Source organism: Acinonyx jubatus, chromosome B2 (assembly GCF_027475565.1).
Source record: "Acinonyx jubatus isolate Ajub_Pintada_27869175 chromosome B2, VMU_Ajub_asm_v1.0, whole genome shotgun sequence".
Lineage (NCBI taxonomy): Eukaryota > Metazoa > Chordata > Mammalia > Carnivora > Felidae > Acinonyx > Acinonyx jubatus.
In genome coordinates this window covers 112,996,737-113,018,129 of record NC_069385.1, presented here as the reverse complement: position 1 = coordinate 113,018,129, position 21,393 = coordinate 112,996,737, and the positions used below count along the sequence as shown (strand labels likewise).

The window sequence follows — 21,393 nt, the reverse complement described above, 5'->3', positions numbered from 1 at the left end:
CCTCCCCAGGAGAAACCCTGGGTGGGCAGAGTTTCAACACTGTGTTGAGATGTATTGAGAGTGGAGGTTGAGAAGGACTCATGGGGTTTCTTGTTCCTTTCTAAGCCTCACCCTTGCAGTCATGCCTCAGTTGTAAATGCAGCTCCCACGTGTGTGCTAATCCCTGCTTTCTCCTCCTCCTGTCAGTTTTCTTTTAATCCCTCATATTCACCTTCTTTTCCTTCTTTCTCTATTTTACACCTCTAACACACACTGTAATACAGTTTTGGAAATGAATAGCACACATCTGTTCTACTTTCACCTTCTTTGGCAAGAAGAGTATCATCAATGGATGGAGAAGCACTTCCCCGCTAGACTAGATTTTAACTGTTGATTTCTTCTCAGTACCATGCTCCAGGCGGCCATTATCAAGCAGTAGGAGTCAGCTGGAGTGAGGCAGTGTATGCCCATGCCAGCCATCCTTCTCTTCCTTTTTAAAAAAATATTTATTTATTTTTGGGAGAGTGCAAGCGGGGCAGGGAGAGGAACAGATGATCTGAAGCAGGCTCTGCGCTGACAGGCTCACAGCGGTGAGCCAGGATGTGGGGCTGGAACTCACCAACCAAACCGGGAGATCATGACCTGAGCTGAAGTTGGTCACTTAACCGACTGAGCCACCCAAGTGCGCCAGTCCTTCTCTTCCAATTGTTCTTCCCTTTGACACTGGCTGGGGTCCCTAGAGCAAGTCTGATTACCATCAAAGGAGGATCATCAAAGTTGGAGGATCACTTGAAGTTAGTTGCATTAGTGCAGTCACCGCCTACATAGCCTCTGCCTCTCCCATCCATCATCCTCCACAGTGCTGCCAGAATGGTCTATCTAACATAAAAAACTGACTCTGTCATGCCTGTGTTTTAGCCTGGCAATTCACCAGCCCTGATCATATTTCTCTTTGCTCATGCCTGATAACCCTGTCTTCTGATCCAACTCAACCTGGCTGGTCCACCCTGTCTCAGAGGAGCAGGGCGTAGAATGGAGAGGAACACTATGGCCAGAGCCTGGCCCTGGAGGTGTGACTCATGACTCACCGTGCAAGCAAGACTTGGGATCCAGATCCCTGCCCAGGCTCAATACTTGTCCTGTGTTCTGACCAATAAACTTGGTGACTCCTCTGGAGGGAAAGAAGGGCTTAGACAGAGGGGCAAACCATGGTCCCAGGATGGTGGAAGTTTTATCCCATATACATTTGGTACTGTACATTTTAAAATACATTTATCCTCTAAGCTGAGCTTTTTGTTTATTTTATTTTTTCATTTTAGTGTGGAATCTTTTATTTATATTATTTTTAATATAATTTATTGTCAAGTTGGCTAACATACAGTATATACAGTGTGCTCTCTTGGTTTGGGGGGTAGATTCCTATGATTCATCGCTTACATACAACATTTGTTGTTCATCCCAACAAATGCCCTCCTCAATGCCCATCACCCATTTTCCCCTTCCCCTCTCCCCATCAACCCTCAGTTTGTTCTCTGTATTTAAGAGTCTCTTCTGGTTTGGCTCCCTCCCTCTCTTTTTGTAACTATTTTTTTCCCCTTCCCTTCCCCCATGGCCTTCTGTTAGGTTTCTCAAGTTCCACATATGAGTGAAAACATATGATATGTCTTTCTTTGACTGATTTATTTCACTTAGAATAATACCTTCCAGTTCCATCCACATGGCTGCAAATGGCAGGATTTCATTCTATCTCATTGCCAAGTAGTATTCCATTGTATATATAAATCACATCTTCTTTATCCATTTGTCAGTTGATGGACATTTGGGCTCTTTCCATAATTTAGTTATTGTTGAAAGTGCTGATGTAAACATTGGGGTACATGTGCCCCTGTGAATCAGCACTCCTGTATCCCTTGGGTAAATTCTTAGCAGTGCTATTGCTGGGTCATAGGGTAGATCTATTTTTAATTTTTGGAGGAACCTCCACACTGTTTTCCAGAGCGGCTGCACCAGTTTGCATTCCCACCAACAGTGTAAGAGGGTTCCCATTTCTCCATATCCTTGCCATAAGCTGAGTTTTTGAAAGATAGACTTATGCCCATACCCCCGAGCATTAAGAAATGTACCATACTTAATAAGTGGGCCAATTTTTGAGGATTGAGCAAACCAGGATTATTTTGAATAAGGTGTTTTTGAGCTTTGGCTTTTGAGTAAGGTCTTACAGTTTACTAGGGGGTTTATGAAATGCAGTTATTCACATACTGTTTTTTGTTTAAAAAATACACAAGTAATTTGGGATTGAAATTATTTCTACAATATAACTAAAATTGTATAGTTTATTATTTATCTTCACATGTCACTTCTAATATTGTATTATTGCTTTGGGATGTTAAAGTTCTTATTTTCGACACTGAATTTAATAGTATTTCTTTTTTAAATGATTTTATTTCCAGGTATACAGCTTTATAATTTGACATCTGTATACACTACAAAGTGATCACCACCACAAGTCTCATTACCATCCATCACCATACAGTTGACCCCCTTCACCCATTTCACCTACCTGTCAACTCCCTTCCCCTTTGGTAGCCACTGGTCTGTTCTTTGTATTTATGCATTTGTTTTTGTTTTATTGTGTTTGTTCATTTGTTTTGTTTTGTTTCAGATTCCACATGTGAGTGAAATTGTATGGTATTTCTCTCTCTTGGTCTGACTTACTTTGCTAAGTATAATCCCCTCAAGGTCCATCCATGTTGTCACAAATGGAAAGATTTCATTCTTTTTTAAGGCTGAGTAGCATTCTACTGTGTAAATATACCACACCTTCTTTATCCATTTATCTGTCAATGGACATTTAGGTAGTTTCCATATCTTGGCTATTGTAAATAATGCTGCAGTGAACATAGGGGTGCATATATCTTTTTGGAATAGTGATTTCATATTTTGGGGACAAATACCCAGAAATGAAAGAGCTGCGTCATGTGGTGGCTATATTCTTAATTTTTCCATAGTGGCTTAACTGACTGAGCCACCCAAGTGCCCCTCATTTAAAGCAATTATTGATTAGAATATACCTATTGCCATTTTGTTAATTGCTTTCCAGCTATTTTTGTAATTTCTCTCTGTTCCTTTCTTCTCTTTCTCTCTTCTCTTGTGGTTTGATGACTTTATTTAGTGTTCTAAGTTTCTCATTCCTTTCTCATTTTCTTTGTATTTTGCTTTGTGGTTTCTCTGAGGTTTACGTAAAATATCCCATTTGAATAGTAGTCTTTTTAAAATTGACAGTAACTGAATTTAAACACATTTCAAAACTTTACTTTTCTCTGCCCCACTCCTGCTATTTATATTTTTGGTGACACACTTTACATCTTTTTGTTTTATACTTCCTTTAATTATTATAGTTTAGCTAATGTTACTGCTTTTGTCCTTTAACCTTCATGTTTGCTTTATAAGTCAGTGACTCATTACCTTTGTTATATATTTACCTTTTCCAGTGAGATTTTTACTTCCATATGTTTTGTTATTATTAATTAGTGCCAATATTTTTCAGCATAATGAAATCCCTTTTACGTTTCTTTAGGACCAGTGTAGTGGTGATGAACTTTAGTGTTTGCTTAACTGGAAAGCTATTAATCTCCCCTTAAATTCTGAATGATAATCTTGCCACCTAGAGAATTCTTGTTTGGAAGTGTTTTTTTTTTTTTTTTCCCTTTCAGTTCTTTGAATATCTCATGCCATTTCCTTCTGGCCTGTAAAGTTTCTGCTGAAAAATCTGATTGCCTAATGGGGTTTCCTGTGTATGTAACAAGTTGTTATTTTGTAACAAGGATTATTTAAAAAAATTTTTAATGTTTATTTATTTTTGAGAGAGATAGAGAGAGACAGAGTGTGAGTGGGTGAGGAGCAGAGAGAGAGGGAGACACAGAATCTGAAGTAGGCTCCAGGCTCCGAGCTGTCAGCACAGAACCCCATGCAGGGCTTGAACTTATGAACCGTGAGATCGTGACCTGAGCCAATGTCGATGCTTAACCAGTTGAGCCACTCAGGCACCTCTCTTTATCCTTAACTTTTATCATTAAAAAATTTTTTTTTTATTTAGAGAGAGAGTGCAAATGGGGGAGAGGGGCAGAGAGACAGAGAGAGAGAGAGAGAGAGAGAGGGAGAGAGAGGGAGAGAAAGAATCCTAAGCAGGCTCCACACTCAGTATGGACCCTGACGTGGGGCTCAATCCCACAACTGCAAGATCATGACCTGAGCCAAAATCAAGAGTTGGATGCTCCACTGACTGAGCCACCCAGGTACCCTGGCTTTTTATCATTTTAATTATAATGTGTCTTGGTGTGGATATCTTTGGGTTCATCTTATGTGGACTTCTGTGCTTTGTGCACATGGGTGTCTGATTCCTTCTTCAGACTAGGGAAGTTTTTAGCCTTTATTTCTTTAAATAATTTTTTCTGGTTCTTTCTCTCTCTTCTCCTTGTGGGATCCCTATAAGCACTTTTTCCACATGGTGTTGTCCCAAAGGTCCCTCATGATAGTTTCATTTTTCTTAATTCTGTTTTCATTTTGCTGCTTTTCTTCCAGCTCACTGATCTGTTCTTCTACTTCATCCAGTCTGCTGTTGTATTTTTCAGTTCAGTTATAACTTCTCTTTGGTACTTTCTTTTATTTTCTCTCTTTGTTGAAGTTTTCATTGTGTTCATCCATTCTTCTCCCAAGGTTGGTGAGCATCTTTATGACTGTTACTTTCATCTTTATGACTGTTACTTTCATCTTTATGACTGTTACTTTATGACTGTTTACTTTATGACTGCTGCACTCTTTATCAGGTAGATTGCTTATCTCTGTTTCATTTAGTTCTTTTTCTGAGGTTTTTTTCTTGTTCTTTTGTTTGGAACATATTCCTCTATCTCCTCATTTTGCCAAATTCTCTTGTGTTTGTTTCTATGTATCAGATTATTCATCTGCATCTCAGTCTTAAAGGAGTGGACTTGTGCCCAGAATTTCAGTCTCCTCCCATCACCAGAGCCAGACACTCAAGGGGTGTCCCTTATGTGTGCTCTGTGTGCCCTTCTGTTGTGGCAGGGCTGTGATTGTGGCACAGTGGTGGGTAGACTTGTCACTCAGTCTGGCTGTAGGACATGGTTATGACTGCTGTGATACCATGGTGGGGGAGTTGATCTTGCCATGCCATCATCTTGACCCCAACTTTATTTTTTAAGTTTATTTATTTATTTTGAGAGAGAGAGAGAGAGAGAGAGAGCGCGCGCGCATGTGAGCAGGGGAGGGGCAGAGAGAGAGGGAGAGAGAGAATTCCAAGCTCTGTGGTCTCAGCACAGAGCCTGATGTGCGGCTCAATCCCACAAACTGTGGGATCCTGACCTGAGCTGAAATCAAGAGTCAGATGCTTAACCAACTGAGCCACCCAGGTGCCCTGAACCCAACTTTTAATATGATTTCTTGTTACAGGAATGTAAAGAGGTCTATGCTTTTTTCTCTCATCAATTGCTAGACAGTCTTCAAAAAGCTACACGGTTATCTTTGGACACAATGAAAAGAAGAATATTTGTTTCAAGGCAAGTTGAAAATATGCTGAATAAGTCTGGTAATGCTATCATAACATAATGCTAATATTACCTCTTATTTTGATAAATTTAAATTTAAAAATATAACATTTATGAAAAGACTGTATTAAAATATATGTGTAATACTGTAAGAATAGTGATCAAATGAACAGTCATGTTCCTAACATCCAGGCCAAGACAAAGAACATTCAACACCAGCATTCCCCTTATCAGTCCTTTCTCTGCTCACCGAAATGTAGTAACCACTATTCTGAACTTCATACTTATTATTGTCTTGGTTTTCCTTATAGTTTCCCAAGTTTGTATCCCTAATCAGAGTATTTAATTTTGCCTGTATTTATGCTGTTGTCAGTGTGATGTTTTTGCGATTCATCTATGTTGATATAATTTATTTTCACTTAGGTATAGTTGGAGTATACACAATCTGTTTATTCTCCTGGTGATGGTCATTTGCGTAGTTTCCAGTTTGAAATATTCTGAATAAAGCCAATGTAAACATTTTCGTACCTGTCTCTTGCTACACTTGTTAAGAATGGAATAGTTGGGCCATGGGGTATGTGAATAGCTCATTTAACCATGCAGTGCCCAGCCTGAGAGTCCCCATGACTCCTCATCCTTGCATACAGTTGGTATTTTTCAATTAGAAAATTCTTGCCAAGAATGGGGTGTGAAATCTCATCTCACTGGGACTTAAATAATCATTTTCTTGGATACTGATGAGATTGAACATATTTTCATGACTGTGAGCCATTTGTGCCTTCTTTTCCTTGAAGTTTCCTTTTTTTCTTTTGTCATGTCTTGTCTTGACTAGGCTTGGCTTCTTTCCTTCCTTCATTTCTTTCTTTTTTGCCAATTTTTTGGATTGGACTTATTTATGGAAGTTCTCAATATATTACTTTGTTGATGATAATATAGCAGATATCTTCTCCCAGTTGTACCTGTCGTTTCATTCTCTTTATGGTATCTTCTGCTGAGTTTAAAGTATTCATGTTTATCAATATTTTCTTGGAAACACTAAAATTCATTGATCCTTTCCTTGTGATTTTTATGTCTTTTAAAAGAAATCTTTCCTTACCTCATAACGTCTTCTAAAATTTTAGTTTTGTCTTCTATGTTTAGGGATTTAATCCACATGATACTGATTTTTGTGATTCTGTGAGGTAGGAGGCCAATGTATTTTTTTCCATAATTATAAGTTAACCAAACAAAAGTTGTTGAAAAATTAACTTTTTTCTTTGAGAGGATTAAATTACATTGCATCTATAGATCAATTTGGAGAGAATTAGCATCCTTATAATATTGAATCTTCCATCCAGAATCATGATTACCTCTCCATTTAAGTCTTCTTTACTATTTCTTAATGAAATTGTATAATTCTCTGTGTAAAAGTCTTGCACATTTTTGTTAGATTTATTCATTGGCTAATCATGGCTGAATTTTAATTTAATCACACTTACAATCTCCCAACGTGATTGTGAACTTGACAAATTTTCCTTCTGTTTTGTTCAGTTCTTGTTTTATGTGTTTTAAGGCTATGTTGTTAGGTGCATTATATTAGTTAAATTTGCTTAAAGCACTTTATCTTTTATTTTTATTTTATTTCTTTATGCATATTAATTCTAATTCCTCTAATTCTTTTTAGTCTGTCATTAATTTTACCTTACCAGCTTTTTTGGTATATCACTTTTAGCCCTCTATTCAAACCTTACTGTGCAATTTTTTGTTTTATTTCTTAAAAGCATCATATACCTGATTTTTAAATTCAATCTGATTATCTCTGCCTTTTAGTAGAGTTTAATTTGTTTATATTCACTGTAATTTTTTGATATAGTTACACTTATGACATTTCCTTTTGTGTCTTCTTTTTAGTGTCTGTTTTCTTTGGTTCATTTCATTATCTGTTATTTTTGGGTTGGATCATATTTTCCTTTTATTTTCTTTACTATACTTCAGTTATTTAAGTAGTTACCCTTAAATTGAGAATACATGTATTTTGCTCCAGGTAAAAAAAAAAAAAAAAGAAGTACTGTCTATGGTTTTTCAGTTTTCTAGTCTTATTCTCACTACAAGGGCCTTGGCATGATTTACTCACTGAACAGTATCTACCTCATTATTGCTGCTTGATGTTTTAGTTTTGCCTTTTTTTGAACACGTAAAAATAATTTATTTACTGGCATATTGTAAAACACCTCCAGATTCTTGTGTATTTCTTATATCTCACTGGTTCCTTAGTCAGGGTATATGAGGGGTAAACGCTCTTATTCTTTATTTTAAGTCTGAGAAATGCCTTTTTTGCTCTCACAATTCCATGACAGTTTAGGTAGATAAAAAGTTTTTGTTTGTCTCTCAGCACTTTGAATGTATTTCATTTTTTTCTGACTTATAATGTGGGTGATGAGAAGTCTGCACTAAGTCTAACTATAGATTGTTTTTTATCCTTGATGTTCTTCAGTTTTCTTTCTTTGTGTGGATTTGTCTTTATTTAATCCTGCTTTGTTCTCAGACTGCACTTTCTATTTCAAGGTGTCTGGCATTCCTTAATCCTGGAAAATCCTCAGCAATTTCCTTTTCAGTTGTTCCTTCTGGGAAATTCCTTTCTTTCTCTTCTTACGGAACTTTAAGTAGTTGAATGTTGAATAGGTTGACCACATGATCTATTGTTCCAAACAGGATACTGTTTCAAGTGTAGGGGCACTACCCAGATGAAGTGTCAGGGCAGATTTAACCCGTAACTGTTCTGGGAACAATGGACATGCAGTCATCTCAAATCTTGGGGCTTTCAGTCTGTCCTCCGTGTCTCCTAACTACTCTGTCATATATTTTGTCTTTTTGCCTTTCTGGGCTATGTTATGAGCAAGTTATCTCTCTTTCTAGTCTAAAGATGATCTCATCTCTCTCATCTTAAATATTTCAACTAATACTTTTTTCTTATTTTCCAGGCATTGTATTATTTCTTTATTTCTAGTTTAGTAACTTATTATGTTGGGAGAAAACAACTTTCATTTATCTCTTTGAATATTATCAATTTACTTATTTTAGAGTTTGTTCTACTTCTATACATTGATTTTATCTGGAGTGTGTTTTTGTTTCAATTATTAATTCCTTTCATTCTCTTTCTTACTGTAAGACTTATTCATGCCTATTGGGATTTTAGTTTATAGAACTTCACTGAATGAAAGGTGTGCGTGTGTGTGTGTGTGTGTGTGTGTGTGTGTTATGTTTCTCTCTCCCACCCTGCCTCCCTATATAGGAGTTTTACTTTTGTCTCCCATGATCCTGGGAACCTTGATATAGACCCGAGTCTTATTTGTTCACGATATCTGCCCACTGAAGAGATACGGGGGATACAGCAGGTTCAGCCAGGGAGTACACAAGTGACCTGACTTAACTGCTTCCTGGGGATGCTGTGAATTTGTTTCATCACCCCAGGCCCTTACCTTCTGGAGATGTTGTAGCTGCAGACAGTAGGTTGATGGACTATGCTTTGTTTTTGCTTTGCCTCTTTACAAGTGGAGGAGGATTACCTTAGCTTCTGGCTTTGAATCCGCAGGCCTGGCTGAGGCCCTATCTCACATGGAGTGCTTTCAGTGCCTCAGAGTCCATAGGAGCCAACCTTCCACTGTCACTGCCTAATTCCTGACCAGACTCCTAGCCACGCTGTTTATGTGTTTCTGACCGATTTCTGATTCATGGACGTGCTAACCTTGCATTTGAGTATCTTCATGTCCTATGTATTCTAGCCATGATTGTTACATATTTGGCACAAAGAGTGGTTTTGAAGTCTGAACTTGCTATGCCACGTTGACGTATAAGTCCTATAGCATTAAGTCATTTTTGAAAAGATACACATGAGCATGATACTGCAACATCCTCCTTTGTCTAAAATGTCTTTTTCTTACCCTAACACATGAATGCTGGTTAGGTCAGCTTGGATCACAATCTCTTTCTCTCACACTCTGTAAATATTGTTTTATTGGCTTCTTTTGTTCCTACTTTCAGTTGAGGGTTCTGCTGTTAATCCAGTTTTCTAAATAACACCCTGTTGTTTTGAGCTTATAGGATTTCTGCTGTTACTCTGGAAATTCACAAATTGTATGTTTTTGTGTAGGTAATTTTTCCCATTAATCCTGTCAGGCGCACAGGACTCTTCAATATGATAAAACAAGTCTCTTCTGAAGATGAGAGAAGAGCTGTGCTTTAATCAACCATATGTAAGATTCATGTGCTGGATCTAGGTAGTAAAGTGTCTCTCGGCTGAGTGACCCTCCGTAAGTTACTCAGCTTCTCCCTGCCTTGGTTTCTTCATATGTAAAATGCAAATAATAATCACAAGATCTGCCTCACATAGTTAATGTGAGCATGAAATGTGTGGATTCATGGAAAGTGCTTGGAAAAGTGCCTGGCATACATTAAGCATTCAGTAAACATTACTTTTCCCTAATTTTTTCTTGCCTTTTCTTTAAGTAATATCTGTCTCTGTATTTTGCACCTGAAATTTTGGAAAATTCTTTAATCTCTAGTTTGTCAAATAAGTTACTGAATGATCTAGTGTGCTGTTCACTGCCTCTGTTACTTCAGCTGTTTGTTTATACTTTATAAAACTCCTTCTTGTTCTCAGATTGTGCTCTTTTAAATACAGTTTACACTTGTTTTATTTTTGCATCTTGGATTTCAGAACGGGATTATGAATTAGAGGTCTTTTTCCCTTTGTTTGCTTGCTTTGGTTTGAAGAGTTCCTTCTAATAATATGTAATGTTGGGTCTTCACATTGAACTGTGGAAGCTTTGTGTTACTTATGATTTCCGCCCCTCCCCCCCCCCCCATCTTTATAAAGGAAGGTGTAGTTTTTCAGTAATGACAGCATTTCCTGCTGTGGAGAGCAATGAGACATTTATTATAATTTTGTCTAGGGTGGGGACAGAGGTCAAGGCGGAGGGAGATCACCAATTTATAGCTGTGATGTGTGTTCTTCATTACTTGCACTTGTGTGTCTGTATGTCTGTACTTCTGCCTGAGCAGGAGTATGTTGTTTACAAAAGCAGTTTTTGGAAGGCTTTGACCAGAAACCTCTTGTGTAATCTTGCAAAAAAGTGTATATATGAAAGTATAGGAAGGTATATGCTTTTTGTTGGTGATCTTGTCTGGCATCTGTTACAAGGCTGGGAACAGGCAGTGCTTTTAGTAAACGTTATTAAATGGTTATTACTGAGAGAGAGAGCAACATTAAAATACTAGAAAATGTATAGGAGACTAATATTTTACTTCAAATAACATTAACGTGTTTTCTTAGTTCTCTGAAATTTATGGTTTCATTATAAATAACCTTCTCCATGTAATTTGGTATTTTGAAAATGGTCTTTATTTTTAGGATTGAAAATGGTAGCATAATCAAGCTATTTATGAAACTTTAGGTTAAGTTTTATAAGTTCAATGTGAATCTTATTATAGCCAATATGGACGAAGGCGATCAGAAGATGTTATTTCCTTCATAAAAACTGAAGTGCATCTTGCAATTCCAAATGTGGTAAGTATAATTAATATTCAAGTTAATATAATGATATTCTGGTAACTTTTAAAGAAATATAGGACTACCACTGAACTTTCATTTAGAATAACCTCTCGGTTCTACATATTTTTTAAATGTTTATTTATATTTGAGAGAGAGAGAGGGCGAGCGAGGGAGGGACAGAGAGGGAGAGAGAGAATTCTAAGCAGGCTTTGCGCTGACACAGGGTTCGATCTCACGGACTGTGAGATGATGACCTGAGACGAAATCAAGAGTCAGACGCTTAACTGACTGAGCCACCCAGGCACCCCCTATGTATTTTTTGGTTTTATCCGAATATTTAACAAAAGCAGAATGTGATTTTTATCCATTATAAAATAATTACTCTGCACAGTTCATGGTGTATTGAAGGATGGTGTAAGAGATGAGTTAAGCATCTCTGTTCAGCCATCAGTTAGCAAGTACTTGAAAAGCATTCTTGCTTTTTCTTTCTTCAAGCATTAAATTATCTAAATAGTCCATCTCAGAAGTCCACATCCCGACAGCAAACACACAGCTGTAAGGTAACCCAAAATGGCAGGATAGAAAGAAAGAGCCCATGCCCTGAGCACATGGACCCTGTGCCTTCTCCCGACACTTATTTTTACCACCGTCTCATGTCTCAGCTGCCAACTGGCATCTGGAACTCCGAGTCACACAGGATGATTGAGGTGCATTCTGTGATGAGCCATAGGATAAGGCCAGGCAGGAACGATCTGTGACTCATCTGTCGCCATCTACATCTACACAGCTTGGCCTCCTGGAGGACAGCTTCTTTGCCTGTTTGGCACATTTCAAAGAACTGAGGTCAGAACCTTGGCAGTATAGCTTCTTCAATCATTTTGCTTCATTGGTATCCAACACACAGTCCACCATTTTTGGCCACATCCGGCCGCCCTCATGGGGAAAGTATGACAAGTACTATGCCTGACCTTTTAGCCTGCAGGAAATGATAGAATGGGAAAACTTCAGGATAGAGAAAGCCCACAGTCTACCCTCCTCTAATATCCCTCTCCTCAAAGCAGCCTTCCACTGGGCCAGCTGAGGCTGTCCCACCCAGTGGGGGATGGGCTGGTGAGAAACAGAGGGATGGATGGCATGTGCTGCCAGTACCAGGAATTCATTTATTCTCTCCGTAGGTAATGGTTCCTAGTTTGGATGACATTCAACAAGCCATTAACCGTATGATCCAGCTAACCCTGGAAGTCAGCAGAGGAGTGGCTCACTGGGGGCAACAGCCGACCCGTCAAGTTAAACCTGTCGTCACCAGTCCCAGCCGTACTACTGACCTGATGCATTTAAACACAACAAAACAGGCAAAGAAGGAAGAGAGTAAGAGTATTAAAGCACATCTCCAATGAATAGAATCTTAGAATTATAACAACTAGTAAATCATCTTTATGATTGTTCCTGGGTATGACAGCATATAGTTTTTAAAAAATTATAATTCCAGTGCAGTTAACATACAGTATTATATTAGTTTCAGGTGTACAGTATAGTGATTCCACAATTCCATATATCACCCAGTGTTCATCAAGTTAAGTGTATTCTTAATCCCCTTCACCTATTTCACCCAGCCCTTAACCCACCTCCTCTCTGGTAACCATCTGTTTGTTCTTTATAGTTAAGAGTCTGTTCCTTGGTTTGTCTCTTTTTTTCTGTTTGTTTGCTTTGTTTCCTAAATCCCACATATGAATGAAATCATATTTTATTTGTCTTTTTCTGACTGGCTTGTTTCACTTAGCATTATACTCTCTAGATCCATCCATGTCATTGCAAGTGACAAGATCCCATTCTTGTTTGTGGCTGTCATTTTTATCATGTTTATTTGTAAATTTTGCTTTAAAAGTAAAAAAATGAGTGTTCTCCATCTTCCATCATAAACATAACATACAGACATTTCCATCTACGTTTGGACATAGGGAACAAAGATTTTTATCATTGTTCCGCTATCGTAATCTTAGATTCAGAGGAAAATTACAACTAGGCTTAGTAAGAATTCTACTTTCAGCATTGTAGTTGGACCAATGAATTTAGTTTGCCAAAACATGGTGCTTAGAAGTTCTGGGTCGTATGTTCCTTGTACCTGAAGTACATATAAGCTATTCCCTTAAGTAATCATGGGTGTGATATGGCACTGACCCAACGTTCCGTGGACATTTTTGGACACTTTCTTCTGTAGAAAGCCAAACTATTTTTGATAAGTAAAAATTGCATATATTTAGGGTATACAGTGTGATTTTTTGATATATGTATACATTGTGAAATGATTACCACAATCAAAACAATTAATATGTCCATCACCTCCTACAGTTACCATTTTTTTATGTGTATGTGTATGGTAAGAGGATTTGAAATTTACTCTCTTAGCGAATTTTGAGTATACATTAGTATTATCTGTGGGCACCATGCCATGCTGTACATTAAATTTTGCTTGTTTTCACATGTGCTGATGAAGTTGCCAATCTACTTTCATTAACCTAGGTCAGCTGAGGAAACTCATTTCGTTCTTTGGAAGTGTTCTGCTTTGACCTGCTACTGGGAACTACAGGGAAGTAATTGTGGCCTAAAGGAAAAAGATTAGGCCACTGTCCTGGCCATATCCCTGCTGGATTCCATTACATGGCTCATAAACACAGCCCTGCCAGATGTCCTGATTACGATGAGACTTGTATTTTCCAGATCATAAGCAATAGACTCACCTGTGATCATCCCCCATGGCTTCCCCACAAAGGGCTTTTGTAGATTTGGAGGAAAGCTGAAGCCAGACTAGATTCAAACTGTCCAGCTTCTTATTTTCTGAGGACCTTTTTTATCATGGGCAATTAACATTCTTGCCTTTACAACTAGGTTTGTGTTTAGTACTCCGTTAAAAAAAATTCAACAATATATTGTTTAGAGATAACAATGTTGGCTTCTCTTCAAAGAAAATTCGGGATCCCAGTTACCTCTGGGAGTAAGGAAGGAATATGTAATTTTAGAGGACCTAGAGAGGACAACTGATATATTGTCACCATTCTCTCCTTAACCTAGGTGCTGAGAACATTGAAATAATTTTTCTTCTTACTTAATATATGTTTTATATATGTCACGTTCTTCTTTAACTACTGTCTTATATGCTTCTATATATATGATATATTTTAGTCACCCATACACATCCTTTTATCACACTAGCAATATGAAAGATTTTATGCTAATGATGTCTGTGGAAAAATTTAGAAGTATTTATTCCCATTTAAACTGAAGAATAAACAAGGAAGCCTGCTATCATTACTTTCATTCAATATTTTATTGGAGCAATCAAATGATAAAAAGAGATAATTGGAAAGGAAGACTAAGATTGTCCTTATCTAAAGATCATCCAACAAATCTAGAAATGACTATTAGAACTAATAGGTTCAGTAATGTTTTTGTGTAAGAGACCAACATACAAAAGTGTTTCTTTTTTTTTTTTTTTCAACGTTTATTTATTTTTGGGACAGAGAGAGACAGAGCATGAACGGGGGAGGGGCAGAGAGAGAGGGAGACACAGAATCGGAAACAGGCTCCAGGCTCTGAGCCATCAGCCCAGAGCCCGACGCGGGGCTCGAACTCCCGGACCGCGAGATCGTGACCTGGCTGAAGTCGGACGCTTAACCGACTGCGCCACCCAGGAACCCCCAAAAGTGTTTCTACAATGGCTAATAATTCAACTAGAATGTAATAGCATTATATGCCAATTATATCTCAATAAAGCTGGACAGAATGTAATAGAAAAAAATAGGTTTTCAATAGCCACAAAACCATAAGGTACTTAATAAATAAATGTAAAAAATATTTGCACAGCATTTTTGGAGAAAATAATTATTATTGAATAGCATAATGGAAGATAGGAATAAACCTACAACCTGAAGAACTCAATTTTTTAATTTGCAAATTCAGTACAATTCCAATGAAATCACAACAGAACTTTTTCTATAATTTGTCAAATTAATTTTAATTACTTTTTCAAAATTATGTGGAAGTGCAAAAAGCCAAAAATAGCTCAAAATATTTATGAAGAAAAACAGGGTAGGGGTCCTGTCCTGCCACATAGGAAGAAGTATTATTAAGCCAGACTAATTAAGACAATTTCTTAATGGTCCAAGGATAGATAATAGATTAATGAAATGGGACAGAGGGTGCAGGAACACTCATATGTATGAAAATTAGATATATAACACAGGTAGACTTACAAATCAGGGGGGAAAGAATGTGCTATTTATTTAATAAATGATACTAGGAACTTTTATCCATATGGAAAACTTAAATTACATCACAAAAGTATCTCAAGGGGTGCCTGGGGAGCTCAGATGGTTAAGTGTCCAATTATTGATTTCAGCTCAAGTCATGATCTCATGGTTCATGGGGTAGAGGCCCATGTTGGGCTCTGTGCTGGCAGTGGGAAGCCTGCTTGGGATTCTCTCTCTTTCTCTCTGTGTCTCTCTCTGCCCTTCCCTCACTCATGCTTGCTCTCTCTCTCTCAAAATAAACAATAAACAATAAAAGTATCTTAAATTCATATCCATTATTCTATATTCTATAACACTGTTAAAAATATACGTATTCTGGGGCGCCTGGGTTGCGCAGTCGGTTAAGCGTCCGGCTTCAGCCAGGTCACGATCTCGTGGTCTGTGAGTTCAAGCCCCGCGTCAGGCTCTGGGCTGATGGCTCGGAGTCTGGAGCCTGTTTCCGATTCTGTGTCTCCCTCTCTCTCTGCCCCTCCCCCGTTCATGCTCTGTCTCTCTCTGTCCCAAAAATAAATAAATGTTGAAAAAAAAAATTAAAAAAATATATATACGTATTCTATTACACTGTTGGAGTCAAACATAACACCATATATTTATGACATTAGGGTAGGGAAAAATTCTTGAGACCTACAAAGCTCAAACCACAGAAGAAAATATGTTTAAATTTGACTTCTTTATATTTAAAAACATTCTTTAAAGGATCCTTACTTTTAATGACAATGCTGGAACCGTTACCCAAATGTTAGCAAATTGAATTCAGAAACATATAAAAAGGAGGCTATGTTATAACCAAAAGAGGTTTATCCCAGAAATACAAGATTTTAAAAAAATACATCCTGTTAACAGAATAAAGGACAAAATCACATGATTACCTCAGTAGACACAGAGAAAGAATTTGTCAAAATCTACCTCTTTCATGTTAAACTTAAGAGTGTGGGGATAGAATTGAACTTCTTCAACCTGATAAAGGGCAACTGTGAAGAACTTAGAGCCAACATCATACTTAATGGTGAAAGACTAAATTATTTCCCCCTAAGATCAGGAGCAAGTTAAGAAAGCTGGCTTTCCCTACATCTATTCAACATTATACTGGAGATTCAATCCCGTGGATTTAATAAGAAATTAAAGATATACAGATTAGAAAGGAAGAAGCAAAACTGACTTTATTTAACATATAACATTATCTTGTATGTAAAAACATCCTCAGGAATACATGCACATACAAAACTGTTAGAATTAATAAATGAGTTCAGCAAGTATGCAGGATATAAGATCGACATACAAAGCTCAATTGTATTTCTAACTACTTGGAATGAACAATCTGAAAATGAAATTAAGAAGACAATTTCATTCATAATACTATCGTAGAGAATAAATTTAACCGAAGAAGTGTAGGGGCCTGTACATCGGAAGCTACAAAACATTGCTGAAAGGTAACACCATATTCATGGATTGGAGGAAGACTCAGTACTGCTAAGATAGCCATTCTCCCAAATTGATCTATAGATTTGGTGGACTTTCTATCAAAATTTAGAAAGCTGTTTTGCAGAAATTGAGTTGATCCTAAAATTTGAATAGGAAATAGGGAAATGCGAGGAACTATAATAGCCAAAATTAGTTTGAAAAAGGATAATAGAGCTGGAATACTTGATTTCAAAACATACTACAGAGTTATAATAATCAAAGCAGTTCAGTACTGGCCTAAAGATAGGCATGTAGATCAGTGGGACAGACTAGGCAATCCAGAAATAAACTTTAGAGTCAGCTGACTTTCTGAAAGGATATGAAGTAAAAAAATGGGGCAAGTGATTGTCTCTTCAACACACAGTGCTGGAACAATTAGATATACATATGCAAAAAAAAATGAAGTTGGACTCTTAAACCATGCAAAGGAATTAACTCAAAGTCAATTATACAAGGACTAAAGCTATAAAAATTTCTTTAGAAAGAAATTTAAAAATTTTAAGAAATTAGTGATTTGGGGTTATATAAAAATTTCTCAGGTATGACAGCAAAAACATGATCCATGACAAGGAGAATGGACAAACTGGACTTCAGTCAAAGTAAACACGGTTGCTCTTCAAAAGACACTATTCAAAACATTAAAAAGGGAAGCCATATATTTGGAGAAAATATTTGCAATGCATACATCTGGCATAAAGTACTTGTATTCAGAATATATAAAAAACTCAAACTGAATAATAAGACTATCTCCCTCCCCAAATTGTCAGAAGATTAGTTCAACAAAGAAGATGCATGAATGGCTAAAAACACATGAAAAGATGCTCAACTCCGTTAGTATTAGGGAAATACACATTAAAACTATGATGATACACCACAGCACACCTATTAGAATGGATAAAAATTTTTAATAATCTTCAATACCAATTGTTGATAAAGAGCCTGAAACTTTAAGGCATCGCTGGTGGGAATGTACATAAAGGTACAGCCACTTTGGAACCAGTTTGGCACGTCCTCAAAAAGTTGAACATACCCGTACCATTTGGCTCAGGAATTCCACCCCTAGGAATTTATCCAAGACAAATGAAATCATATGTCTGTGTAAAGATGTGAATGTTTATGCTGCATTATTTGTTAATAGCTTCAAATTGCTAGCAAACCAGATGTCTAAAAACTGATTAATGGATAAACAAAATGAGGTATATCTACACAGTGGGATGCTTCTGTGCGATAAAAGGGAAACAAGTACCAGGACATGCAACATTAGTTACTTAGTTAATTCAGCCAAATACCATGTACTTTCTTTTGCTTTAATTTTGATTAAAATTAAAACAAAAGAGCAAATGAGTGACGTGGTCTTAGAGGGGACTGGCAAATTCACCAGGGATGCCCTTTTTAGAGATGCTTCTCAGCTTCAGCTAATTATTGCCATGCAGGAACATGGACCCTGTACTACCAGATTAAATCTTTAAAAAAAAATTTTTAACGTTTATTCATTTTTGAGAGACAGAGACTGAGCATGAGTGGGGTAGGGAGCATGAGCGGGGTAGGGGCAGACACACACACACACACACACACACACGCACACATGCACACATGCACACACAGAATCCACAGCAGGCTTCAGGCTCTGAGATGTCAGCATAGAGCCCAATGTGGAGCTTGAACCCACAAATTGTGAGATCATGACCTGAGCTGAAGTTAGATGCTCAACTGACCAAGCCCCCCAGGTGCCCCCCAGATTAAACCTTTTTAATTTTTTTTTTTGCATATATTTATTTTTGAGAGACAGAGACAGCATGAGCAGGGGAGGGGCAGAGAGGGAGACACAGAATCAGAAGCAGGCTCCAGGCTCTGAGCTGTCAACACAGAGCCTGATGTGGGGCTCGAACCCATGAACCGTGAGATCATGACCTGAGCCAGAATCGGACGCTTAACCAACTGAGACACTCAGGCGCCCCAAGATTAAACCTTTTTAAAAGAGAAGTTGAAAATCTGGAATTGCACATGAAATATCATGATTTTTAATTGTTCACAACTGTTTTGAAAAAGTAAGGCATTGTTTGGACCAAATAAAAGTATTTGTATAGTCTGTCTGATGGGGAATACTTGACAATTTTGATCAAGGCAGTGACATGATCAGATTTTGGCAAGAGATGTTTATGGTAGTGGCTAATAGTGATTGCATGATCTCTATATACCGGATGCTGAGCTGAGGACAAACATAAATTGTCTCATTTAATCCTCACAAGTATTTCCATGAAGACTGAAAAGATTGCAGCTGCTCTGGAAAAGTATGGAGGTTCCTCAAAAAATTAAAAATAGATCTACCCTGTGACCCCGCAATAGCACTGCTAGGAATTTACCCAAGGGATACAGGAGTGCTGATGCATAGGGACACAGTGTTTATAGCAGCACTTTCAACAATGGCCAAATTATGGAAAGAGCCTAAATGTCCATCAACTGATGAATGGATAAAGAAGTTGTGGTTTATATATACAATGGAATACTACTTGGCAATCAGAAAGAATGAAATAAGGCCTTTAGTGGCAATGTGGAGGGAACTGGAGAGTGTTATGCTAAGTGAAATAAGTCATACAGAGACAGGTACCATATGTTTTCACTCTTATGTGGATCCTGAGACACTTAACAGAAGACCATGGGGGAGGGGAAGGAGAAAAAAAAGAGAGGGAGCGAGGCAAACCATAAGAGACTCTTAAAAACTGAGAATAAACTGAAGGTTGATGGGGGGTGGGAGGGAGGGGAAAGTGGTGATGGGCATTGAGGAGGGCACCTGTTGGGATGAGCACTGGGTGTTGTATGGAAACCAATTTGACAATAAATTTCATATTAAAAAAAAACTGGCCAAAGGTTATATGGGTAATAAGTATGGGGCATCTTTTTTAACCACCATACTGTTCTATAGAGCAACAATTTTAGCTCTTTTGACCTTTCTTTCCTTGAAGGACTTATGTGGCAGTGGGGTGGGGATGTTTAATCAGTGTCTTTAAGTTCTGTTCTCTGAAAGCAATTTTCCCACAGTAAAGAAATCTAGGCCTCAAAATCTGACACAGTGGTTTAGGCAAGCCATAGGAGACTCATAAATACAGAGAACAAACTGAGGGCTGCTGGAGGGGTGTTGGATGGGGGGATGGGTTTAATGGGTGATGGGCTTTAAGGAGGGCACTGTTCGGGATGAGGACTGGGTGGTGTTATATGCAAGTGATGAATCACAGGAATCTACTCCTGAAGCCAAGACTACACTGTATGTCAACTAACTTGAATTTAAATAATAATAATAAAAAAAAAGAAAATCCAGCTTGAAAGAAGTCTGTAAATATTAAAATTGATAATATTTGAAGTTGCATATAGAAGTTATCTCTCTATAAAACCATCTGTTTTCAGAGCCTGTGGAAGAAGTAATTACTGCAAGAAAGCTGAAGAATTTTTATCCAGGGGTAGCGGAGCACAAGGATATTTCCAAATTGGTCCTCCTCCTTTCTTCCTCTGTGAATTCTCTACGGAAGGTGGCTCATGAGGCCTTGCAGGACTTTCAAAAGTACAAGACGCTCTGGACAGAGGACCGAGACGTGAAAGTGAAGGTGTATTTTGGCTACTTGTGATGCAGTTTGGGTTTTAATTGTTTATATCTAACGTGTGTGAGAGAAGCAGGAAAGTATCAGAATGATGACAGGAACTCATGAGCAGAGGTCAAGAACCTGAAAAGGCCAAGCATCTAACATAGTGGATTTTGTGCCGTACTCACAGTGACACTGTGAGGCAACTGAGGGTAATGAGGCTCAGGCAGGTTTCGTTTAATTTGTGTAAACAGTTGGGTACCAGTTATGTTCCAGACATTCAGAGGCTGGGTAGTCAAGGGCGTGTCACGCTTACATAGATTCAACTGTATTTTTGGTTAGAGACTTAAGGACACATGAATAACTCAGTTAGTTATTCATGGTGGACTATGAAATTTCCTCACTTGGCCTCATCTCCTCATCTTCTGGTACTACCAGTTCATCCCTCTCTTTACTGAGCTACTGGCCAGATATGCAAGTGGAAAAATATATAAGGAAAAAAAAAAGAAAAAGAAAAAAAAAGAGAAAAAGCAGTGTGAAATTTATACTGTCCAAAAGTTAAAGAAAACATTGTTTCCTGTTTCCTTACTACAGGAGTTTTTGGCTAACAACCCCTCTCTGACTGAAACCAGATCAGAAATTCTACACTTTGCTACTTTTGAACAGGAGATTGATGAGTTGAAGCCTATTATTGTTGTAGGAGCACTTGAACTGCATACAGGTATTTTTAAAATGTGATGTAAAGTGTCTGTATTTTCATATGAAATGTTATGTTATATAGAAAGCAGTTACTAAGCTACCTTTCATATACATATATGGCATACATATATACATGCATATATGTTATATATAATATGTATGTTATATAATATATTATTATATATTCTTCATACATAATATACAAGGGTGGCTTAATACAATCAATACACTGCCCAAGTCCTCAATTGGCAAACAAACTACACTTGAAACACTTTTTGGGG

At 37.6% G+C, this 21,393-nt stretch overlaps 1 protein-coding gene across 5 annotated transcripts in view; it reads left to right on the top strand.

Annotated features, from left to right (window-relative positions):
* Positions 1 to 21,393, top strand: part of DNAH8 (dynein axonemal heavy chain 8) — a 329,266-nt gene that overhangs the window by 88,947 nt on the left and 218,926 nt on the right. For all 5 annotated transcript variants that reach the window (XM_053222854.1, XM_053222853.1, XM_027057830.2 and 2 more), the window contains 5 exons: positions 5,446 to 5,552; positions 11,010 to 11,085; positions 12,246 to 12,438; positions 20,241 to 20,437; positions 21,008 to 21,134. In XM_053222854.1, coding sequence (XP_053078829.1) covers positions 5,446 to 5,552; positions 11,010 to 11,085; positions 12,246 to 12,438; positions 20,241 to 20,437; positions 21,008 to 21,134 — 700 coding nt within the window. The remainder of the gene's footprint in view (positions 1 to 5,445; positions 5,553 to 11,009; positions 11,086 to 12,245; positions 12,439 to 20,240; positions 20,438 to 21,007; positions 21,135 to 21,393) is intronic.